The sequence below is a fragment of the Sus scrofa genome, chromosome 4 (assembly GCF_054392235.1).
Source record: "Sus scrofa isolate SSC_HxYL_T2T_F1_AM1 chromosome 4, Sscrofa_HxYL_maternal_Yorkshire_Landrace_v2.0, whole genome shotgun sequence".
Classification (NCBI taxonomy): Eukaryota; Metazoa; Chordata; class Mammalia; order Artiodactyla; family Suidae; genus Sus; species Sus scrofa.
In genome coordinates, this window is record NC_139386.1 from 97707630 (window position 1) to 97732901 (window position 25272).

At 48.4% G+C, this 25272-nt stretch overlaps 1 protein-coding gene and 1 long non-coding RNA gene across 27 annotated transcripts in view; both read left to right on the forward strand.

Moving 5' to 3' along the window:
- The window catches only part of ARHGEF11 (Rho guanine nucleotide exchange factor 11), a 114510-nt gene that overhangs the window by 66147 nt on the left and 23091 nt on the right, over positions 1-25272 (forward strand). For 16 of the 26 annotated variants that reach the window (XM_021089644.2, XM_085022684.1, XM_085022688.1 and 13 more), the window contains 14 exons: positions 670-727; positions 1811-1989; positions 3895-3966; positions 10572-10691; positions 12777-12822; positions 13400-13476; positions 14934-15071; positions 18441-18515; positions 18718-18819; positions 19746-19844; positions 21036-21078; positions 22238-22334; positions 22559-22681; positions 25035-25058. In XM_021089644.2, coding sequence (XP_020945303.1) covers positions 670-727; positions 1811-1989; positions 3895-3966; positions 10572-10691; positions 12777-12822; positions 13400-13476; positions 14934-15071; positions 18441-18515; positions 18718-18819; positions 19746-19844; positions 21036-21078; positions 22238-22334; positions 22559-22681; positions 25035-25058 — 1253 coding nt within the window. The remainder of the gene's footprint in view (positions 1-669; positions 728-1810; positions 1990-3894; positions 3967-10571; positions 10692-12776; positions 12823-13399; positions 13477-14933; positions 15072-18440; positions 18516-18717; positions 18820-19745; positions 19845-21035; positions 21079-22237; positions 22335-22558; positions 22682-25034; positions 25059-25272) is intronic. The other 10 variants (XM_085022685.1, XM_085022691.1, XM_085022689.1 and 7 more) reach the window with 1 other exon arrangement.
- On the forward strand, positions 4807-8476 carry LOC146404048 (uncharacterized). Its single transcript, XR_014844037.1, has 2 exons — positions 4807-4872; positions 6884-8476. It is a non-coding gene; the product is annotated as an uncharacterized LOC146404048 (long non-coding RNA).

A 25272-nucleotide genomic window follows, 5' to 3' on the forward strand; every position in this document is an offset into this window, starting at 1 on the left:
GGTGGTACCGTGAGGGTGAGTGGTATCCTGTGACAGTGTGGGCACTGAGATAGCTGCGTTCCGTATTCTAGGCCCCTCCTGGCTCTGACAAAGCTTCTGTGACAGGTTTTACTGTTCCCATTTCGAAAATGATGAAAGGATTAGGAGGGAGAGATTGAGACTAGTCAAGGCTCCACCGCCCTTGGATTCTCAGGTTGAGATTCCTCCATACAGCGCCCCCTTGAGGTCCCTGCCTCTGTTGTAACCTGTCTGCCTCATTCATTCAGTGCTTTCTTCTGCCATTCGGAGTCCTTGAAGCATCAGGGAAACCTTAGATGAGACTCCTCAGCCCTCCGGTGAGGAGGAAGCACACTCCTGAGCTGCCATGGATACAGGCTAATAGTTGGAAAAGGATATACAAAAATAACAATAATAAAAAATAATGAAAGAATGAACAGTTGAATGAATGGAGCTGCAGGTTTTATCCCTGAAAACTTACATGTGAGGTGGGAAGGGAGACCATTTGGCAGATGTGAACGGGAGCCAATTCCCAATGTGAATCTGAATAAACAAGTGAGCAGAGGGAGCTAAAGTGCATTGGGAAATGGCTCCCTCAGGGGGTGGCATTTGACCTAGGAGAAGCATCCCCTGGGTTTCCACTATTCAGTAATGTCATTTGTCCCCCAACAGGTGAATGGCACCATGGTGACCAATAGCTCACACCTGGAGGTGGTGAAGCTTATCAAGTGTGAGTTGGAGAGCACTGACAATGAAAGAAAATACGGGGGCAGATGGGCTGGGAGGACGGGACGGGGGGGAAAGCAGGCCTGTGGACCTGGGGAACTTTTTTTTGTAGACAAGTGAGGCGACCAGAGTCACGTCTTTTTTTTTTTTTTTTTTTTTTTTTTTGGCTTTTTGCTATTTCTTTGGGCCGCTCCCGTGGCATATGGAGGTTCCCAGGCTAGGGGTCGAATTGGAGCTGTAGCCACTGGCCTATGCCAGAGCCACAGCAACATGGGATCCAAGCCGCGTCTGCAGCCTACACCACAGCTCATGGCAACGCCGGATCGTTAACCCACTGAGCAAGGGCAGGGACCGAACCCGAAACCTCATGGTTCCTAGTTGGATTCGTTAACCACTGCGCCACGACGGGAACTCCCAGAGTCACGTCTTTAATCTTGGCGTGGTCATCTTAGACTACCGCAGCGCCCTACTGTCATCTTAGGCGGAAGCACTGTTAGTCTCCCATCAGACTTCTTTATTTTCCCACCCATCTCTGCAATGCATTTAGAGCACATTCCCTTGAGACCAGGTCTCACTCAAGTACCACTCCTTCCCCTCTCCCAGGCCCAGGAAACAGGGACTGAGTGGGCGGCTCCCAGATAGTTACTTGGGGGATTTTGTTTGTGGTCTCTGCCTGAGGAGACGGAAGGAAGGGATACTTGTGTTGATGCAGGATAGAAGGACCAGAATTAGAGAATAGGTAGGGCATCAAAAGTGAGGAGAACTTGGAGTTTTCTGCTGTGGCGCAGTGGGATCAGCGGTGTCTCTGCAGCGCCAGGACGCAGGTTCGATTCCCTGCCCAGCACAGTGGGTTAAGAATCCGACGTTGCCCATAGCTGTGGTGTAGGTTGCAACTGTGGTTTGGATCCGATCCCTGGCCCGGAAACTCCATATGCCACGGGGTGGCCAAAAAAGAAAAAAAAAAAAAAGTGAAGAGAACTTTACAGAATTATAAGGTTAAAGAAGGGAAGGAAGACGCCCCGCTGTATCTTGAAAGTCTGCCGTCCAGAACAAACCACTTAAGACGCCTCCCTTTGTCTTCCTGCAGCTGGTGCCTATGTTGCTCTGACCCTCCTGGGCTCTTCGCCCTCATCCGTTGGTGTCTCTGGGCTCCAGCAGGACCCGGCCCCAGCAGGAGCTCCCCGAGTCACCCCTGTGGTTCCGCCACCACCTCCTCCTCCACCTCTGCCACCTCCGCAGCGCATCACAGGACCAAAACCTCTGCAGGTAATGGTCCTCCTGTGCTTCTCCTCATCCTGGGGTCCCTTTGAAGAGCTCCCCATGGGGATGAAAGCAGGTTAAACTGAATGGCTGGTAGGAAGAGACAAGTCAGAGAGCTATATGAAGGCTATCACGAAGTGGAACAAAATGAGAGCTGCGTTAAAACCGTGTTCCAAGCCTTAGCGTCCTCTTCCCATGTAAGTGCATTTGCGGTTTTTATCAGACAGCAGCAGGCAGTGTGTTTCCCGAGTGTGGATGACTCTCAGAAGGCCCTTTGAGAGTGCTCCTCCCCATCAGGGAGAGGGTGCACACTCCAGGCACGGTCAGAGGCCTGTAAGGGCTGTTGCCGGTCACTGTTAGAGGGGCATGGCGTGAGTCAAGGAGTAATGGAAAGGCTTCCTGCGGAAATAAGGCTGCTTGAGGAATGGTAAATGGAGCCCAGGAGTTCTCGTTGTGGTCCAGCGGAAATGAATCTGACTCGTATCCTTGAAGTTGCGGGTTCGATCCCTGGCTTCGCTCAGTGGGTTAAGGATCTGGCGTTGCCATGAGCTGTGGTGTAGGTAGCAGACATGGCTCAGATCCTGCATTGCTGTGGCTGTGGTGTAGGCTGACAGCTACAGTTCTGATTCGACCCGTAGCCTGGGAACCTCCGTATTCTGTGGGTGTGGCCCTCAAAAGACAAAAAATAAATAAAAAAAATTAAAAAATGGAGCCCAATCAGAAGGCAGAGAGAGTCAGGAAAGGACAGCAATAGGAAGGGAGCCCCAGGACCAGGGAAAAGCTGCGTGAAGAGTTAAAAGAGGACAAGAGGCAGACACAAGTAGACAGTGGGGTTTTCTGGTTGGAAAGAAGACTGAGCAGCAAGTCCTGGGAGACTTTAGAGAGCGGCTTGATATCAGAGGTGATTACCGCCAGGGTCTCTAGGAAGTTAGGAATGAAATCAAAATAAGATTTTTATGGAGAGTTCCTGTTGTGGCTCAGCAGGTTAAAAACCCAACTAGGATCCATGAGGACACGGGTCCAATCACTGGCTTCGCTCAGTGGGTTAAGGATCCAGCGTTGCCATGACCTGTGGTGTAGGTCGCAGACGTGGCTCAGATCTGGCATTTGCTGTGGCTGTGGCATAGGCCTGCAGCTATAGCCCCGATTCAGCCCTTAGCCTGGGAACCTCCATATGCTGCAGTTGTCGCTGAAAAAGAAAAAGAAAAAAAAAAAGGAGTTCCCGATGTGGCGCAGTGGTTAACGAATCCGACTAGGAACCATGAGGTTGCGGGTTCGGTCCCTGCCCTTGCTCAGTGGGTTAACGATCCGGCATTGCCGTGAGCTGTGGTGTAGGTTGCAGACGGGGCTCGGATCCCGCGTTGCTGTGGCTCTGGCGTAGGCCAGTGGCTACAGCTCCGATTCGACCCCTAGCCTGGGAATCTCCATATGCCGCGGAAGCGGCCCAAGAAATAGCAAAAAGACAAAGAAAAAAAAAAAGGAGTTCCTGTCGTGGCTCAGTGGTTAACGAATCCGACTAGGAACCATGAGGTTGCGGGTTCAATCCCTGGCCTCACTCAGTGGGTGAAGGATCCGGCGTTGCTGTGAGCTGTAGTGTAGGTCATAGACATGGCTTGGATCCTGCGTTGCTGTGGCTGTGGTGTAGGCTGGTGGCTGCAGCTCCAATTAGACTCCTGCAGCATATGGAACCTCCATATGCTTCAGGAGCAGCCCAAGATATGGCAAAAAGACAAAAAAAAAAAAAAAAAATTATGTTTACTGAATTCCAGTGAGATAGTGAGTGTTATACAAAACATTCTTAGGATGCAGGCTCTATTCTCATGCTTTCCTTGCCCAGGAATCCGCAAGTCAAAAAGAATAAAGCTATTGACCTGGTCCCCAACTCACTACTGTCATATTTTCCTTTCCCAGGATCCCGAATTTCAAAAACACGCCACCCAGATCCTTAGGAATATGCTGAGGCAGGAGGAGAAAGAGTTACAGGTAAGGTCCCTGCTGAGAGTAGTCTGACCATTGCCTTAATGGAATAATACTTTATCAGAGCAAGCTACCAATGTGTACAACTTAATTTGCAGGCCATAGCCTATCACAGTAAAACCTTAAAAAGTCAAACTTGGAGTTCCCATTGTGGCTCAGCAGGTTAGGAATCTGACTTGTGTCCATGAGGATTCGCGTTCAATCCCTGGCCTCTCTTCGTGGGTTAAGGATCTGGCATTGTCGCAAGCTGCAGCTAGGTCACAGATGTGGCTGGGATCCAGTTTTACCATGGCTGTGGTGTAGGCTGGTAGCTACAGCTCTGATTTGACCCCTGGCCTGGGAACTTCCATATGCCACAGGTGCGGCCCTAAAAAACAAAAAGGAAAAAAAAGTGAAACTTTAGGACTCCTCAAGAATTGTCATAGGCCAGTGAGATTTGTTAAAGCAGAATTGGACTGATAGACTGTATATTGTCCAATAGAATGAACGGAATGATAGAGCTCATGGGTGATAGATTAGAATGGTGAGTATGTAGACCACATGCAAGCACGTGATGAGACAAGTAACATAAAATGAAGGAATGTTAGAACTGAGAAAAATCGGTTGGAATTGATCTTGCAGGTTTCTGGGAAAGGAAGAGTAGGAGGGAAGGAAAGTGAGGATGGGGGACTGGTGAATGCTGGGCTGGGCTGATGGAAGGGGGGTGCAGTGTTGTGGAGGGGCTAGAGGGAAGGGAATGATGCAGGGAGAACAAAAAGAAAGTAAATTTGGCTGGAAGGGAATAACCAGATTCCTATAATGGCCATGGCTTACAGTGGGCTCCTCACCCCTTCGTTTCTGTCTTTTTTTTTTTTTTTTTTTTTTTTTTTTGTCTTTTTGTCTTTTCTAGACCCGAACCCACGGCATATGGATGTTCCCAGACTAGGGGTCCAGTCAGAACTGTAGCTACCAGCCGATGCCAGAGCCACAGCAACGCGGGACCTGAGCCATGTCTGTGACCTACACCACAGCTCACAGCAATGCCAGATCTTCAACCCACTGAGCAAGGCCAGGGATTGAACCCGCAACTTCATGGTTCCTAGTTGGATTCATTAACCACTGTGCCACGATGGGAACTCCTTTGGGGGTTTTTTTTGTTTGTTTTTTTGTCTTTCACCCCTTCATTTCAATTCAGGAAATTTCTGTTAGGTGCCCACTGAACATGAAGCGTTGTTTCAGTTCCTATGGTATACAGAGATTAAGAAGATTAGACAGCTCTTGCCATCACCATGTTTCCAATCTCATGGGAAAATTCATATCACAATAGGAAAGAGAGCAGGAGGAACAAAGAGCTTGAAACAAGAGAACAAAGAAGAGAGCAGTTAATTAATAATGGGAAATGTGGGGCAAACTTCACTGAGAGGATTGGATTTCAGCTGGGCCTTGAAGAACAGGACTTCAGTAGGCAAAAGAGATGGAGAAGAGAATGCTAGTGAATGGACAGCAGAGGTCAAAGGCCCCAAGACATGGAAATGCACTCATTTATTTAACAAACACTGAGTTCCTACTGTGTGCTGGGTACTGTGTGTGTTGCAGTGGAGCCAGGGACCAGTGCTCGGGACAAAGGTTAGAATGGTTATAAAGATAAGTAAGAGATGAATCTTTCCTTTCAGGAATTTATAATCCAGTAGAATACCAATGGATGAATGAAGATAGAGTTATATTATATTATAGGTGCTGATGCTTATATTTTGATGTTATAGAATAATCAAGATATGTGGTATTGGTATAAGGTTAGACCTGTAGATCAACAGAATGGAATTCAGGGTCCAAAAATTAACCCGTGCATCTGTGGTCAATTGGTTCGTGACAAGGTGTCAAGATAGTTGCGTGAAGAAAGAACAGTCATCAACAAATGGTTCTGGGACAACTGGTATCTGTAATGCAAAGAATGAATTTGGGCTCTTACCTCGCACAGTAAATAAAATTTAGCACAAAATGGATCAAAAGCTTAAATGTAAAAGCTAAAACTATTTTTTAAAACCTCAAAACTCAGAGTTCCTATTGTGGCATAGCAGGTTAAGAACTAGACTAGTATCCATGAGGATGCAGGTTCAATCCCTGGCCTTGCTCAGTGGGTTAAGGATCTGGTGTTGCCGCAGCTGTGGTGTGGGTTGCAGAAGCGGCTCAGATCCTGCGTGGCTGTGGCTGTGGCATAGGCTGGCAGCTGCAGCTCCTATTCTACCCCTAGCCTAGAAACTTCATATGCCGAAGGTGCAGCCCTAAAAAGAAAAGGAAAAAAAAAACTGTAAAACTCTTTAGAAGGAAACACGTAAATCTTCATGACCTTGGATTAGGCAGTGGTTTCTTAGATACGACACCAGAATTACAAACAACCAAAAAAAAAAAAAAGGATAAATTAAACTTTATCAAAATTAAAAACTTGTGTGTCAAAGAACATTATTGAGAGAATGAAAAGATGACCACACAGTAGGAGAAAATATTTGCAGCTCATATGTAACAGACATTTATAGCTCAGTGCCATTTTAAAGTTGGCAAAAAGGAATTCCCTTTGTGGCACAGCAGAAATGAATCTGACTAGTATCCTGAGATGTGGGTTCTATCCCTGGCCTCGCTCAGTGCATTTAGGATCCAGCTTTGCCATGAACTTGGTGTAGGCTGGCAATGGCAGCTCCAATTCGACCCCTGGCCTAGGAACTTCCATACGCCATGGGGCGGCTCTAAAAAAATTTTTTTTAATTAAAAATAAAAATAAAAGTTGGCAAAAGATTTGAACAGACAGTTTAATAACGAAGACGTACAGGGAGATCCTGTCATGATTTAGTGGTTAACGAACCTGACTAGAATCCATGAGGATGCGGGTTCGATTCCTGGCCTCATTCAGTGGGTTAAGGATTCAGCCTTGCCGTGAGCTGTTGTGTAGGTCACAGACACAGCTCAGAACCTGCGTTGCTGTGACTGTGGTGTAGGCTGGTGGCTACAGCTCCAAATTCAACCCCTAGCCTGGGAAACTCTTACATGCCACAGGTGCGGCCCTAAAAAGCAAAAAAAAAAAAAGAAAGAAAGAAAGAAGAAGACATACAGATGACCAATAAGCACATGAAAAGGTGCTCACCATCATGAGTCATTAGGGAGAGGCTACCCAAAACTACAAGAGGCCGCTTTACACCTACAAGGATGACTAGAGCCAAAATAACAGTTATTTGGTGAGAATATAGAGAAATACTTGTTTACATTTTCTCTATGTTCTCTATCCTAATCTGCTCCCACCATTGATAGTGAAAGTATAAAATAGTGCAGCCAGTTTGGCAGTTGTTCAAAATATTAAACCCAGAGATAGGATCTGTCAGTTCCACTCCTAAGTATCTACCCAAGAGAGTTCCACACATAAAGCTGGTACATGAACATTTGTAATAGCATTGATTAATAGCATAATAGCCAAAAAGTGGCAACAACTCAGATTTCCATCCACCGGTGACTAGATAAACAAATTGTATCCTTAAAATATGATATTATTCAGCCATAAAAAGGATTGAACTACTGATGCATGCTTTAACATGGAAGAACCCTGAAAACATACTAAGCGAAAGAAACCAGACTCAAAAGGCCACATAGCGTATAATTCCATTTATATGGAAGTCCAGAATAGCTAAATCCATGAAGACAGAAAGTATATTAATGATTGCCGAGGGGTGGAGGAGGGGAGAAGTTGGGAGTGACTGCTTTCTTGTTGGGCTGATGGAAACGTTCTGGAATTAGATAGTGGGGTGGTTGTACAACACAGTGAATATGCTAAAACCCACTGAATTGTATACTTTAGAATGGTAACGTTTATGTTACGTGAATTATACGTAATTTAAAAAAAAAAAAATTCAATGCCATTAAAGCCCAAAAGAAAGAAGATTTCATTATGCAGTGATCATCTGGAATTGGGTTTGGTCTGTTTCACTCTGGAAAGTGCTCTGGAGACAGTGGGAACTGATCAAAGGATTTGAGTAGGGGCGTGATCCTATCTTCAAGTCAGCGTTCTTTAAAAAAGTATGTTACGTGGATTGACACAAGGAAACCATCTCAGAGGCTGTTGCAGTAGATGAGAAACAATGACAGACTTAACAAGAACAGTAGGCGTAAGAACAGAAAGATGGGGATGGCAATGGGAGACACCTCAGGGATGAGCTCGATAGAACTTATGGACTGGAAGGGGAGGTAAAGGAGAAGAGAGAAAAGTTAGCCCCAAGGTTGGGTGCCCAGATAGATGGTGCTGCCATGGATGGAGTGAAACGGAGGAGAGGAGCAGGGTTTAGGAGGAAAAAATGAAGGTCAGCTTAGGATGTCCTGAGTTTAAGGTGCCCAGGAGACATCGAGATACAATAACTATCCACCAGGCCTATGGAGATAACCAGAATGAACCTCAGGAAAAAAGACTGGGTTGAAAGAGAGTCTCAGGTAGTCTCAGCATAAAGCTGGTCATTTTAAACTGGTGACCTGATGGCATTACCCTGCAGAGAAGAAGAAAGAGCTGAGGGTGGAATTTTGAACTTCCGTGCTTCTGGAGCACACTACACCAGCCTCTGACATCACACCAGCTGCTGTTAAATTTGTATTTTAATTATTTATTTGTCATCCTCTATTGGACTGGGCTCCATAAAGGCCAAGACCGTCCTGTATTTGCATATTTCTCCTGCTTAGCTGGTCCAGGGCCTGGCATGTATCAGTTCTCTGTAAATGTGGAGCGGAGAGCTCGCTTAGATTTAAGAGAGGAGGCAGGCATAAAGCTGCAGTCAGGGGAGCGGTGTGAGGCCACACAAGATGGTGTCGAGTTAAGAAGTCAAAAGATGGGGGGCTCTTCTACCCCCTCCCAGCAACCCTGGGAGCTGTCTGCATTCCTTTACTAAAGACTTTGCTTGCTTGCAAAAAAGAAAAAAAGTCTAAAGATGATAGTGTTTTTGAGGAGATGGGTATTTAAAGAAATCTGGAGGAGCTCCCATCGTGGCTCAGTGGTTAACAAATCTGACTAGGAACCATGAGGTTGCGGGTTCGATCCCTGCCCTTGCTCAGTGGATTAACAATCCACCGTTGCCGTGAGCTGTGATGTAGGTTGCAGACGCGGCTCAGATCCCGAGTTGCTGTGGCTCTGGCGTAGGCCAGTGGATACAGCTCCGATTAGACCTCTAGCCTGGGAACCTCCATATGCCACAGGAGCGGCCCTAGAAAAGGCAAAAAGACAAAAAAATAAAAGTAAATAAAGAAGTCTAGAGAGATGGGACTATGAAGAGACCATTGGATTTGACCATTAGGTCCTTTCCCTCCTTGGCAGAGTGAGGCGATAGAGGAGCTGTATATGTTGGTGAGTGGCTGGAAAGCTAGGAAGCTGAGCTCTACACATAGACCCTGGTTAGAAACATGGCTGTGCGAGAGAGGAGAAAAGACTGAAGAAGGCTTGAAGAATAATCAGAGTTGATAGCAAGAGTTTGGGTGTAGTGGTTTGTTTGTTTTAAGACAGGGAACTTGAGCATTTTTGTAAGATGAGGGAAAGGAGCCATCGGAAAAGGTGATATGAGAACACCGCCCAGGAAGAGCCCGCGGCAGTTGGAGGCATTTACTTTGTTGAAGGTTTAGATAGTTTCTCTTCCGAGACAGAAGGAAAGGATGGAGGCAGATGCTTTGAAATGGTTTAAAGAGGATGTTGTCTGTAGAGACAGAAGGGGGCTTGAGAGGCATGGAGCAGAACTAACAGTAAGTATGAGGGTTTGGGAGTAGGGGGTCAGGTAGCAGGGGGCGCCCAGCTGAGCTTGGAGGAAAATGTGTCTGTTGAATTACTTGACCTGCCAGCTTCATTGAGCATTTCCTTTGGTAGTAAAATAATAATAGCTGCCGTACAGTCAGTCACGTCATCATGCACCAGTCGTCGTACTTAGCACTTTACAGACAGTTTCTCATTCAGGCCATAGAGCCGTCCCTGGAGGCAGGTACCATCATCTCCATTTTATCAATGAGGACGTAGTAAAGCTTGCCCAGGTCTACACAGCTAGTAAGTGGAGGTGCCAGAGTTCGGAGCCAGGCATCCCCGACTGCAGAGCTCAAGCTCGGAACACATGCTGCGTTCTGCCGCATGCTGCGAGGATGCAGATTAGTGTCAGGGGGGTCCCCGGCTACAGGGCTGGGCACAGGGGTGCTGGCTGCCCTGGTCCTCGCTTCTTCCTTGTCTCCTGCAGTTCTCTCATTGCGTGTGTGTTTCCTCCTTAGCGCTTTTGTGTGTGTGCGGGTCTGGCCAATCACTTAAATCTCTGACCTGGGGTAGCAGTCGAGGGAGACCTCATTTTGCACATAGGCCTTAGGAACAGGTCAGATTAGGACAGGCCTTTGTGTTGTGTCTTCTCTCTCCAGTTGCCTCATGTGTTCTGTTTCTCATGTGTTCCGTTTATACCTCTTTCCGCTCCTGAGTGAAGGTGACACAACACGCATCTCCTCGGAGGCAGAGATGTCCTTTCTCTCGTCTTTGTGTTGGGATAACTGCCTGCCCTTTCCCCACTGGTGAGTCGTCCATTCTCTACTAACCACTCCTCTGCCTTTTGCCTCCCTCCCTGTCGTCCTCGCCCCCCCACCCCCAGCGAATCTGTGAGGTGTATAGCCGGAACCCCGCCAGCCTGCTGGAAGAGCAGATCGAAGGCGCCCGGCGGCGAGTCACTCAGTTACAGCTGAAGATCCAGCAGGAGACTGGTGGCTTAGTGGTGAGTGATGGTAGGCACAGCTCTAGGAGGGAGAATGAGGGAGAGAGCTAGGACAAAGGCCTCCCAAGTCATATAGGCCCCCCAGGCTGAGCTAGTGAGTGTTTTGTGTTTTACAAAGCAGCAGAGGGCAACAGTTCTTTATTTAGCACCACAGAGACTGATCACTGTCCTGACCCTTGGGACCCATAAAAAGAAGTAGCCTGTCCTACCCTCCAACAGCTTAGAGCTGCCATGGAAAGAAATAAATATGCAATAAATCAGACTGTCAGCCTTCATCTCCTAATGATCCGTCCTCATAGCTGATGTATATTCTGACACTGATTTTACTTGGTATTCATCTGGTGGCTTTTCCCACCACCTCTCCCTCCAGTAATGGGTCTTTCAAAGAAATAAGAGCACTTTTAAAAGTCTCATTTAAAGCCTAGGGAGTTCCCATTGTGGCTTAGCGGTAGCGAACCCAACTAGTAAACATGAGGATATAGGTTTGATCCCTGGCTCCGCTCGGTGGGTTAGGGATCTGGCATGGCTGTGACTGTGGTATAGACTGGCAGCTATAGCTCCAATTTGACCCCTAGCTTGGGAACTTCTACATGTTGTAGGTATGGCCCTAAAAAGCAAAATCAATCAATCAGCCTAAGTGAAGGATCCCCAGTCAGTTGAGAGGGATCTAGAGCAGCAGTGTACCCACACTTTGTGGGACATCCCAGAGAGGAGACCCTTCCTTATCTGTCCCAGTCAGGCACTTGACTGTGTGGGCCTTACTTCTCTCCATCAGGCCTTCATTCTTTGAGTAAATAAGAAGTGACTCTCCAAAAACTTTAGGATCTCCAAGAATAATATTTGCCAAAGCCAACAGAAATTATTTGAGGATTATCTACTTTCTTTTTCAGGACATCCAGATCAAAAAAAAAAAAGTCAGGGAAACAGCCTAATCAGATTTAAACTGTTCTATTTTCTGAAGGACTTCTCAGTATCACATGGTCAATAGGAGCTCAGGTTCAGGACTTAGACCATCTGTGTTCACGTCCCAGCTGTAGTGCTCACCAGCTCCAAGACTCTGGGGCAGGATCTGCCTGCTGGTGTTATTGTCAGAATTAAAGGAGGCCCTCAGCACATGGGCCAGTGCATGTTTGCTGTTGCTGCTGCCTCTGTGTTCACGTGCTCTGTTAAGTGGTGAGTCCAAAACGCTCAGCTTAGAATCTGGAGGTCTGAGCGCCAACCCTGGCTTTAGAGTTTACCTGCTGTGTAGCTTGGGCAAGTTACTTAAGATTTCTGGGCTTGGAGTTCCCATTGTGGCTTAGTGGGTTAAGGACCCAACATTGTCTCTGTGAGGATGCAGGTTTGATCCCTGTCCTCGCTCAGTGGGTGAAGGATCCAATGTTGCCACAGCCGTGGTGTAGGTTGCAGATGCAGATCAGATGTGGTGTTGCTGTGGCTGCGGTGTAGGCCTGCAGCTGCAGCTTGATTCAACCGCTAGCCTGGGAACTTCCATTTGCCACAAGGGTGGCCATAAAAAAAAAAGAAAAGGAAAAAAAGAAAAAGATCTCTGGGTTGCTGTTTCCTCATTTATAATATGGAAGTAATATACCTGCTTCAGAGTTGTTAAGAAAAACTAAATGAGATGGAGACAAGAGTGCTTCATGAACAGTAAAACACTAGCAACCTCATTCCCTCCACAGTGGCTGTCAGTCTTCAAAGATCTTTAGAGGCAGAGCTTTCATCTGCCCTCAGTCACCTGCTGGAACTTTTCTTACTCCCTTATAGTTAGGAAGTTCTTTCTGTGTCCAGCCTAACTAAGGCAATAGACGATGGCTTTGAGGTCCAGAGTGAGAAATCAAGGGAGATTTTAGAATTTTACTGACAGTAAAGCTTCCTTTCCACCAGTAGGGGTCACCATTCTCCTCAAACTGTGCAAATGAGGCAACAGCTCTTCTAACTGGGCATTTTTAAGGCAATGAAGCAGAAGAGGCCACTAATTGTAAGCAGATGTTATCTGCTGAGACTGAGGGAAGGGCTGATTGGAAGAAAACAGTAGGGGGAGAGAGGTTCACAGACTTTGCCCACCCTCTGGACCTTTTTTTTTAGGACATACTTCCACTGTATGGTGACACCAGCCAGAGGTCATCAGAAGGTAAGTCCCCTCGGTACCCCTCTAGTCCCTTCTGGGCTTCTTATCTGTTGTCCCCCCAGCTTGGGTAGATTCAGGGGTGCAAAAAAATACATAATCCCTGCCTCTGGGAAATGGAATAATGAGAGAAAGCAGTACTGGTGTCAGGGATACAACTTATTCAGTAGAAATGAGAGTGTGTAACTAACAGCCCTGGATAGTTAAGTGCCAGGGAGATACTGGAATGCTGGTGGTCCAGACAACAGCATGCCTGCCAGCACCTGGCAGCTGGGAGCTGAAGAAATGCTGTCGTAACAGGAAGTGGATGGGAACCCAAAGAGGGCTGGGATGAGCTGAGGGCTAGGACACGTGAGATGGCGCTGTGGAGGATTATTTTAGGAGATGGCACGCCTGGGCACAGGTGTACAGGGGGGGTGAAAGCTCGGGGTGGAGGGTCTTGGGGAGAGCTCACGGGAAACTGGGAAAGAAAGGCAGGTGGCAGCTTCACCCTCCTGCTCTGGGCACAGGTTCCCAGCATAAAGGCTCTTCTTTCCCCTAGGCCACAGCTCCTTCCTTACTGAGTAAACTCTTTTCTTCTCAGGCCGACTCTCTCTGGACTCGCAGGAGGGGGACAGTGGCTTGGATTCTGGCACAGAACGCTTTCCTTCCCTCAGCGAGGTGAGTGCCATCCGGGGTGGGGGAACCCCATTTAAAACTATACTTTCAGTATCCCTTCTCTGGGCATCTAAAGGTTTTCTGCTCGCTGCTTGCACCAAGGGCTTCTTGGGCCTTTCTTCTGTGGCCCTTTGCTATGGACCCAGTTCCAAGAGTTGTAGTCATTCTGCTCTGGGTTCCAAAAAACGGGTTTCAAATGCATCCTACATACAAGATCATCAAATCTGGTTCTATTTTATCATAGTCACTCTGTTATGTAAAGAGTGAGGAGAGAAGCCATGTCGTTAACTGTAGTGAGCCCTCTTTGAGTATAAGGGAAGGGAGCAGAGACGGAAATCCTCTGAAACAGTGACTGGACCAAAACCACATTGCCACCTGGCTCTGAGTCACATCATCTTAGAGTAATCCGATGAACCCAGACTGATCAGAAGTGGCAGGCTCTCTTTCTTTGTTACAGATCTTTTATTTTTATTTTTTATTTATTTATTTATTTTTTGGTCTTTTTGTCTTTTTAGGGCCTCACCGGAGGCATATGGCAGTTCCCAGGCTAGGGGTCCAGTCGGAGCTATAGCCACCGACCTACACCACAGCCACAGCAATGCGAGTTCCGAGCCAAATCTGCTACCTATATCACAGCTGATAGCAACGCCAGATCCTTAACCCACTAAACGAGCCAGGGATCGAACCTGCATCCTCATGGATGATAGTCGGGTTTGCTAACCACTGAGCCACGACAGGAACTCCTATCACAGATCTTTCTGTACTTGAACAGCTCATCTTCTCCGGAGTGGTCCAAAGAACTTCAGTCTTGGGCCTCAAAGGTTGTCTTCTAGGTGTTCTCAGTCTGCATCTATTAATTGCAAATATAAACTTGCAGTATAAAAATAAGGGTGAATGGAAGAAGTAATAATGATGTTAGCAAAACATTTACTTAGCCAGGTTAATTAAATATGTGAATAAGTAATTGAAAACATGTTTAAAACCGAATTTTAAATAATAGTTGGGATTTTATTTTTTTACTGCTCCTGTCTATTTGTGGGAAGATGATGAATGTATGTGGAAGGATCAGTATGTCGGAAAGACACCAAGAAGGGGGAGAAGGTCCTAAATAATCCACAGTTGACATTCTCCTCCGGGCCCCACATCTGGAAGCAATGCAGCCTAGTGGGCAGTGGCTTTGGACTGTCTGGGTTGCATCCAGGGAATACCACACTACCAGCTATTCGACCTTCAGCAAGTCCCGGAACCTCTCCAAGTCTTAGCTTCCTCATGTGTTAAGTGGGAGGAATAATAGTTTCTAGCTCAAAGGGCTATCATGAGCATTAATTGAGGTAGGACATAGCCAAAGGCTAATACAATGCCAGGCACAGAGTAAGTATTGGATTTATATTGGCTGATGAGCAGAGCCCTGAGGATCTTCCAGGCAAGTTTCCTTCTCAAGGAATTTTCTGTTCCTCCAGTCATTGATGAATCGGAACTCAATCCTGTCAGACCCTGGGCTAGACAGCCCTCGAACCTCCCCTGTGATCATGGCCCGGATGGCCCAGCACCACAGGCGACAGGGCTCAGACGCACCGCTTCTCCCCAGCAGCGACCAGGTGAGTCAGAGCCACCCTGCATTTCCCTTTGCCTCTTTTCAGAGCTGGGTTACCCATCCATGGCCTTGAATAATCAGACTACACCCGTGTTTGGGGAGACACACTTGCTAGAGGACAAATAGTTTAAAAAAAAAAAAAAAACCACGGTATAAATACATACATGGAAGTTAGGCTCAGTTTCTGACTAAAGAATCCATGAATACATCTGTAGGGAAGTGATGTCTAAGGAGCGGATCGCTTGTCTTCCTTTTAGTGTCTGTGTCAAATAGGAAATAATTTTGTCCAGTGTTTCTCCAGGATACTAATTTTCTGTCATCTCTTTCTTTAGCAAAGTCCCTTTCTTAAGCAAAATCTTATATTTGGCACCCTAATACAGAAAACTCAGCTACCTCGGACTTTCCTTAAGCAACCTCCCCCCACCCTCAGGGGCACTTCTCTGGAGCCCTAAGTTTCTGCATAACCTGATTTGAAAGCCACTGCTTTCAAGGGTAGAACTGAGTCCCGGTGAGATTTCAGGAAGACAGATTTTGGCTCCATGGAGAAAGTTGCAAAGAATCTGAGCTGTCAGATGATGGAATGGGCTGACTCAAGAGCCAGGGATCTGCCTGTCATTGTTCAGGCAGAAGCTAGGTCACTACTTGTTAGAGATACTGGCAGAAAGCTCCAAGTTTTGTAAAGCAGTGTTTCTTAAAAGTTTGTCTGTACCACCACCATAATTTTTGTTTCTGTATCCTCATACCAGCTATAAAATGTTGTTTAATGTTTTTCTACAATATAACTCACTTTTTAAAACTTAAATTTATTTTTAAAGGAAATCTACCGTTACCTTAAATGAAAGCCAACATCATATCATTTGTTGCTCTAGTTCTACCCGTAGGGTAGAGTTGAGTTACTTTCAGATCTTGGCGGGGGAAAGGCAGAGAAATGGGTCTCAGGTGTATTAAAATGCCTAGTGCACCAGCTGCTGTGTTAGATCCTTTAGAGAAAAAAATCTCATTTAATTCTCTCCAGCAGGAAAGGAGACAGGCATTAGAATTTTCGTTCGGTGAGAAAACTGAGACAAAGAAAGGCTAAGGGATCATTCAGGGACTCAGCTTGCTAATGGTAGCATCAGACTAGAACTTAGTTTTTCTGCCTAATGCAGGGCTGCTGCCTGTCCTGGCTGCTCTTAGATTGCCCCTCCCAGACTGCCCCTTCCCCCACCCCTTAGTAGGGCCACAGGACCAAGGTCAGGTTGCCTGGTAGGGTCAGGTCTGGTACAGTGCACATCATGTTCTTTAGGGAGGTTTTCCTTTAGGTGGCTAATAGGAGCAGGTGTGGAGTAATTGATCTTAAAGTCCTTTTCTTTCTTCTCTGAATTTGTTCCAACTTCTGAAAACTATTTGAATTTGTTATTTACTCATAATATAGTTCCAGCATCTTAATAATAATCTATGTTAGTAAGAGCAAAAGTGGAAACCTATACAAGCTACGAAACTGTCAGCAGCTGGGGGTTGAATCATAGGGAACTCAGGCTTTGTTACATCATTCTGCAGTGTTTGATTTTTCTTTTTTTTCTTTTTTTTTTTTTCTTTTCTTTTCTTTTTTTTCTTTACTTTTTAGGGCATATGGAGGTTCCCAGGCTAGGGGTTGAATCACATCTGTAGCTGCCAACCTACGCACACCAGAGCCATAGCAAGGCCATATCCGAGCCGCGTCTGTGACCTACACCACAGCTCACAGCAACACCAGATCCTTAACCCACTGAGTGAGGCCAGGGATCGAACCCGAAACCTCATAGTTTCTAGTCACATTTGTTTCCCCTGAGCCACGACAGGAACTCCTTGATTTTTTTTTTTTAAATGATAAGCATATTCTGCTTTTGTAATCAGAAAAATTACATGTTTGTAAAGACTAAAAAACAAGCAAAAATGTAGTGCTTTCAGGTTTCGCTAGAGCCAGAATGGTCATACAGTACCCCCTGGGGATCCTGGACACCCCCCTGCCCCCAGGGATTCAGAGACGAGGGTGTTGGGAGAGGAGGATTCTCAGAATGAGTCTGAGAGATACAGACCCAGCACATCAGCCTGACTCTGCAACTTGGAATGTTCCATTGTGAGTGAGTGCTAGACTCTGATCCCCGAGATGTCTTCTGAGTCTTTCAGCTTCTATGACTTGCTCATTCTGAGCACAGAGTCTGTAAATACCCAGGAGGACAAGAGTGAGGAGTGTCAGGAAGGAACTGTCAGGAAAAGCCCCTTGAAAAGGTGGAGTAGGAGGGTGTCTTAGACCTGGGAAAAGGCAGGCATGAGAAGTGCCTACTCTAGATGGATTCCAGAGCATAGCCTTTAATGGGGAATCACTGGAAATGAGGTAGAGGAAATTGAGTGAAAAATCCAGTTGGCAGGAAATCTTTGAATGCTCAGGGAGCTTTTAGGAGAAAGGCATATCTAGCGAAGCATCTGAGAAGTTTATACAACATGAAACCTCTCATCGTCCTACCTAATCAGTGGCATGGAGGGGAACTCCAAAAGCCAAGCTAAGAAGCTTGGATTGACAAAAAAATAAAAATAACAAAGAGTTCCCGTCGTGGCTCAATGGTTAACGAATCCAACTAGGAACCATGAGGTTGCAGGTTCGATCCCTGGCCTTGCTCAGTGGGTTAAGGATCTGGCGTTGCTATGAGCTGTGGTGTAGGTCGCAGACGCGGCTTGGATCCCACATTGCTGTGGCTGTGGTGTAGGCTGGCGGCTACAGTTCCGATTAGACCCCTAGCCTGGGAATCTCCATATGCCACGGGAGGGCCCTAGAAAAGGCAAAAAGACAAAAAAAAAAAAAAAAAAGAAGCTTGGATTGTAGACAGGAAATGGGGGTCTATCATAGATTCTTGAGCAGGCAGGGGGAGTGATGAAAGTGGAGTTGAAGAAGGATCAGCTCCATCCCCTTTTGCTCAAGGAGGCAGAGACTACGAGGGGACAGCACACAGGAGCTCGAGAGCCGTAGCTTTGGAAGGTATTGTGGCGGGGGCTGTTGAGACCAACAAAGCCCTCAGCCCAACAGTCCAGCAGGAGCTCTAGGTTCTTGTTTTGTGGGCTGACACTCCTTTCACAAACAGGAAGAGAACACTTTCTCTCACTTCCCATCTTCATGCATCATGTGACCAGGCTGCTCTGAGTCTGCCTGGCCCCACCCAGAAGCAGTTGCCTTCCTGCAAATGGAAATCATTTGTTCTGTTCTCTGAGATTTGGGGGTGGTAGTGAGACGCCAGTGTTTACCAGCCCCGTGTGGCTTTCCCTGCCAGCGCTGTGCTGTCACTAACCAGACACCATTGAGGGGGCTAGACTCCTGTCCTCTAACCTCTCATCTCTACAGCTCGACTCTCTCCCCCAGGGTGTAGATCAAAGCCCAAAGCCTTTAATTATTGGCCCAGAGGAAGATTATGACCCGGGTTATTTCAACAACGAGGTAACGGTTTCCTGATTTTCTCCTTTCATCATTCTCTGTACCAGCTGCTCTGGACTAGAAGCAGTTGGACTGGCACCAGCTGCAAGGCAGCATGGGAGAGGGGGCCGCGCTTATCAGCCCTGGAAGGCGGGGCACATGGGAGCTCAGCTGCAACAGGCAGTGCTGCTGTGCCCCCAGCCCTGTCTGTCCTTCTGCCTTCCAGAGCGACATCGTTTTCCAGGACTTCGAGAAACTTAAGTCCCGGCCAGCTCACCTGGGGGTCTTTCTACGGTACATCTTCTCTCAGGCAGACCCTGGACCCCTGGTAAGTCACAAGGATCTGCCTCAATTGCATGCCCGCTTGTGCTTGGCCTCTGACCCTGTTCTCTAGGTGTCATAAGTCAGATCCATGGACATGGCCAGGCATCTCGAGGACAGAGACAGAACAGAAAAGAAGATGCAACCTAGAAGGAGGGGACTCTTCCATAGCACAGGGAGGAGCAGGAAGAACCAGTCCAGGAAAGCTGTCATTCTGGGTCAGCTTGGAGGGAATGGTCTTTCTAGGTTTTTTGAATGAAGGTGGATTCAGGCTGACTGTGGGAGCTGAGAGAGCAGGCCTTGAGGATACAGTGTTACCACGAGAAAACTTGGCAGAGGGGCAAAGCGATAAAAGGTCTTCAGGCTGAAGGTGATGACAGGAAGGATTGTGAGGGATGGAGGGTGGGGGTCCTGCAGCAGCGCTCAGAGCCACAGCCTTCCTGGTTTCTGTCCTTCTGCTCAGCTGCTTCGAAAGGAAGGGGGGTGAGGGAGAGAGGCAGCTGTCCTGTTGTTCAGAATAAGCTTCTTGGCCATGGCACGCACTGCTGGATTTTCTTTCTGGGCCTGCCACTGGTAGAAGCCAGAGTCAGCATCCACTTGCTCGGGGTTCCCTTTGTGGCGCAGGGGAAACGAATCTGACCAGGAGCCATGAGGTTGCGAGTTCAATCCCTGGCCTCACTCAGTGGGTTAAGGATCCAGCATTGCTATGAGCTGTGGTGTAGGTCGCAGATGGCCTCTGGGATCCCAGGTTGCTGTGGCTGTGGTGTAGGCCGGCAGCTGTAGCTCCAACTGGACCCCTAGCCTGCGAACCTCCATATGCTGTGGCTGCGGCCCTAAAAAGAAAAAAAAGTGTCCAGATATGCTAGTTGTCCCCAGAGGGGAGAAGCAGTCCAGGCTGAGAATCACTGCTCTCACCCATTTTCTCTCTCCTAGCTTTTTTACTTGTGTGCAGAAGTTTATCAGCAGACAAACCCCAAGGATTCCCGAAGCTTGGGAAAAGACATCTGGAATATTTTCCTAGAGAAAAATGCGGTAAGGCAGTCATTGAGTGGATTACAATTTTACTGTATTGTTTAGACCACTCAGAGGCAGAGAGGAAAAACTGAGCAAAAAGTTCAGGCCAAATGGAGACAAGCTCTTGGAGGGATTCCTGGATTCTGTTCCTAGCCCCACTCTCTGAAGATCGATCTCTCTCTACCTCTTTCGATCCGCTTGGAGCAAGGTCGGATACACATTACATCTCCGAAAGCATCTCTGAAATGTTTGGAGAAAGGAGGAACTTGCATTGCCTCCTGATTACTCTCCCCTGCATTGGTTCCATGGTTCGCTTCAACCCTCTTGGCCTTGCCCACCCCGGGACAAAGAAACAGGCTCAGAGACATCAGATGATAGAATCAGTGAGCCAAGAGGCACACCCAGATTTCTGAGGCTCAGCCTGTCTTGCTGTGACTGCCCAGAGGGAGGGGACCCCCGAGTACCAGGGCGGATGCGCACGCCACCCCTGGACGTGGTTCCCAAGGATGTGTCGGGGATCCCGCTGCAGCGGCACCTGGGCCTGCAGAGGGCAGTTCCCATCTTAGGCTTTCTAATCTGATCAACTAAACTCATTCCCAAATGACTTGACTCGTCTGGCAGTAAGCTACTAGGACTAATGAGATTGAGAAATAAACTGTTTTTACCTCCAGATTTTAATTTTAGCCCCCTTAGTGGGTCTTGAGTAAGGAGATTAGAGCTGCCAGTTGTTCCTTGGTGGTGGTTATGGAACCACCCCAGGATCCAGCTGTCAGGTTCTCGTAAAGCCAAAGCCAGGCCGTGCGCACTCACTGGAAGATGCAGTAGCAGAAGGCCCGTGTTCCCTGGGGGGTGAAGGAGAAGGGGAGCCCATCGACTCACCTCGTAAGACTCCTCCCCTGCTGCTAAATTGTCCCCCCCTCCACTTTTTGGAACCTTTCCATTCAGTACAGCCTGAGATCCTTGAAATAAGAGCAGGAAAACTGCAGGTACCACCCTCAGAATATACAGTCCCAGCTTGCCTCGTAGCCTCCGATGCCAGTTCTCAGAATCCCTAGCTAGAGTTCAGTGGAGATGGGTGAGCGGAGGTGGGGTCGTGTAGGGAAAGGGGGAGGAGAGGTAGTGCCCAGAGCCCTCCTTGCCCCCGCACGATTCCCACCATGCCCTGGGGTGTGTGGACCTCACCACTCTGCCCCCTCTTCTGTTTTTCAGCCTCTGAGAGTGAAGGTCCCGGAGATGTTACAGGCTGAGATTGGTAAGTTGGCTCCTTGGTCATCTAGTCTCTTCTTCAGAGGTGGCTTCAGGGATGGAAGGGACATAGTCTCTACCTTGGGCAGCTGTTCTCTAATAGGGGATATGGGGACCTTTCCTCCAGAGCTCCTCAAAGTAGCTCATGGACAAGCACAACCACTGGGAGCTACTCTGCCTGATCAAGCCTGTCACGGCAGGGCACGAGTTGGTCAGGAGACCAGGGTCACTTCTGCCAACCTTGCACCTGACCTCTGTGGGCCTGGGTTGGGTCATCTGTACAAAGAGGAAATTGGATTCCTAAGCCTGGTCATCATCAGGATCCCTTGGGGGCTTCTGTCTTAGAATTACCAAAACCAGGGCCTCCCCCACCCCACCCCACCCGCAGAGTCAGACTCTCTGGAGTGTTTCTGCTCTTGTGTTTTTGGTGGTGTGTGTTCCTAAACCTGTGCTGGGTGGGGAGCCAGTGAGCTAGGTGATTGCTCTGTTCCCTTCTCGTTGTCAAATCATGAGTGGAAGAGCCAAGGAAGGGTGCCAACCTGAGAGGCTAATCACAGGAGCTTTCTAGAGGGTCTTGGTTCAAAGCTGCCTTCAAAAAGAGGTCCTTTAAAGGCCTGGATGATAGGAAAGCTAATGGGCACAGACAGAGGGTAAAGAGAACTTGCTCCAAAGCAGAGCAGAGGGTGGCCAGCCACTCCCGGAGACGTAGCCTCAGCTGAGTGAAGCCAGGTGCAAGGACAGGAGAGACACCTTCCAGTTTCTGGTGGGAAGTTGGGTTTCCTGTGCAGTGCTTGCCTTTTGCAGCCTTGTGAGCTGACCCTGGGGCGGTGGAATGAGGATGAGCCTTGCAGAGGTGTGCATTTAATGTCAGAGGGCAGTGTCTGGACACAGGCAGAGAGGGGATTTAATAGTTCTCCACTCAATGGAGTGTGGAACATCCCGGAAACGATTTTGTCCTTGCCTTGGGACTTGGATGTCAGAATTCCAGTCCTGAATTCAGGAATGACCTGGTAGGTCCAGGCCTCCACTTCCCTTGGCTGACAGGAGGGCAGAAAGCCAGCCTCTGCCCCCGGTGCCACAGGCAGCTAAGAGGCTTTGAGATGCTCAGCAGATGTGACCTCCTTCTCCCGACATCCCTCCCCTTCCTGTCTGGGCTCCCACCACAGACCTGCGCCTGCGGAGCGGCGAGGATGTGCGCGCTGTTCTCTGCGAGGCTCAGGAGGCCGCCATGCCCGACATCCAGGAGCAGATCCAGGACTACAGGTGCCCGGTGCCCCCCGCCCCGCTCTCCCCTCTGCCTCCTCACCCTTGTTCTTGACCTGCGGGGTATGTGTCTCGTGTGTGTGTGTGTGTGTGTGTGTGTGTGTGTGTGTGTGTGTGTGTGTTTGTGTGTGGTGTGTGTGTTGGTGTGTGTGTATGGTGTGTGTGTCTGTGCACCTCTCTGTCAGACGTTGGTATACGTTTGTTTCTTTCGCTCTCTGGCTCAGAACAAAGCGCACGCTGGGGCTGGGCAGCCTGTATGGTGAAAACGACCTGCTGGACCTGGATGGGGACCCTCTCCGCGAGCGCCAGGTGGCGGAGAAGCAGCTGGCTGCCCTAGGAGACATTTTGTGAGTCTCCGGTTCCACTCCCACCCCTGAACATGCCCAACAGTTTGACACAGTTTGTGGGTCTATTTCCTAGTCCCTCCCCCTCTGCCACTTCTTGCCTGATCCTTCTTCCCCCGAAAGCTGGGGAGAATCCTGCCCTCCTGCTCCATTTCTCAGGCCGGGTCTGTGGGAGTTTCAAGGGAATTGTGGAGCCTGGAGCTTCTGAGGGCAGTTTGGTGGTTATAACAAACCTCGGGCCTCAGCATCGCAGTGAGCTTTCTGGCCCCTTCCTGCCGCTAAGATCGCATCTGACACTGAGTACAAGAGCCATGCAGTGATTCTCCAGGGGGTAAAGTTCCTTCAGGAGGCAGGCAGAACTGGCTTACAGGAATCAGACCGTTTTTAACTAATCATATCGGAAGACTAACCAAACTAAACTTACGAAGGAACTCCTGGCACAGCTGCTGTGAATGCCTCTTTCCAGCCCTATTTTCTAAAGTGTTTCAGGTGCCTGGGTTGACTTTGTGGGGACACTTCCAGGCTTAGAGGTAGATTTTCACCCCAGTACTGCTTCTCCACTCAGTAATTGTGTAACCTTGATCAAGCCATTGCATCCCCCTCGGTCTCATCTATAAAATGACAGATCTTGGGCTAGACAATCTCTGTAGCCTCTACTAATGCTGATACTTCAAGCCAGCAAGTTTTTATGGAGTCTCCGATGGTGCTAAGCACTGTTCTAGGCTCCTGGGATGCATTAGTAGAGAAACAATGTTTGTGGAGCTTGTGCTATTGTGGGAAGAAAAAGCAGTGTGTATTATGCAGGTAAATTGCAGAGTACATTAGAAAATGAGGGTTGGGGATCAGGGAACAGAGCAGGCCAAGGGGGCCCAGGAGCATCTGAGCCAGGGGATTGCACCTTCAAATAGCGCCTCATCCAGACGTTTACATGTAGGGGGCATGGGCATCCTCGGAAAGGGGGCATGGGCATCCTCGGAAACATCTTGGAGGAAGAGCATCCCAGGCAGAGGGAACAGCCAGGGCAGAGGAGCGACATGCTTGACATGTTTGAGTGCAGAAGTCAGAGGGGCGACAGGAGAGGCGGCCTCCCAGAAGCTGTGGACAGTTGTAAGTTTCTTTCCTCCCAGTGAATGAGGAACCGTTGGAGCCGGGAGCAACTTGAGAGTGGTGGGAGAGCAAAGGAGGGTTCCAGGCAGGGAGGTCAGTTACAGGAAGTCCCCCGGTAGGGCTGGCATGGGAGCATTGCCCCTGGGGCTGTGAAAGGAGTTCCAGGTATGTTTTGACAGGAGGGCCAACGGGAGGATTTCCTAACAATTGATGTATAGGATGTGAGAGAAAGAAAAACCAAGGAAAAGGAAAAAAACTCCACGTTTTTTACCTAAATGACTAAAAGGACGAAGCTGCCATCCGTTGAGTTAGGTACAGCTGTGTGAGAAGCGATCCTGTGGTAGAAAATCAGGGCCTCGGTTTCAGACGTGTCAAAATCTCAGATCTCTTTTAGACATCAAAGTGGAGAACCGAGTAGGCAGCTGCCAATAGGAATCTGGCATTTGATGAGAGGTCCCACGGAGAGGACATATTTCGTCTTTGAAAACAACCCTCCAACCTTCAGCTGAGCCCTGAATCTTTCTGGGCCTTAGTTTCCCTAGCGATCAGATGGCGCTGATCACCCCGATGACACCAGGGATGGAAGCAAAAAAGCTGCCAGAGCCTGTTCTGAGATTGTAGGCACCACAGAATTACATGGGATTGTTATTGACAGCATAGGCACCCTGCTTCTAATGGCTTGTATTTAAAAGAATGCAGCCTCCGTTTCATTAAATGGAGATGTAATGGATTATTTGGGTATAAATAGTATACATGTAAATAGCCCTTGGCCCATAGCGAGCACACAGATATTAATTGCTGTTCCCACTTACCTCTTTTAAATAGGTTCCCCTGAATCAGGTCCCAAGGTATTATCTCCGCTGTCTCACCGTCTTTCCTCTTGCCTCAGTGTCAGCCCGACCCTTCTAATTGAGTTCTAGGTGGACACAGGGAGGAGCCTCTTCCTCCCTAACTTCAGAGGCTGAAACAGATAGCAAGCCAGAGGCTGCATTTGCCACGCGCCCCTTCCTTTTAGCTAGAAGGACTCCATCATCATCATCACTCTCTGCCCATTGAGTCCCTCAGCGGAGTGAGGACCCGCACCTCCTGAGCCCCAAGGCGGCTCCAGGGCTGAGACCAGGAGTCTGAGTCTGACTCCCTCCCCGCCATCCCTTCCTCTAGGAAAGAACTCACCCGCCTCCCGGTGTGGCACAGGCGGACAAGCCTCTGCCTTTGCAGTCTGAGTCATCTGTTCTTTCTTTTGTTCCAGGTCCAAATACGAGGAAGACAGGAGGTGAGTGAGTCTGTGGTGTGGTTTCAAGGTGGGAAGGAGTGGAATTGAGCTACCGGGCTTTGCATCTCTGCCCATCACAGGGGAACCCGCAGCATCATAGGATCACCAGCTGTGCAAGTTTAGTTCCCAGACGCCCGTGTAACCATAGCACAAGGAGGTCGCTGCCTGGGACGTGTGTCTGCTCCTCGGTGTGAAGACACCAAGCTGCCAGCCC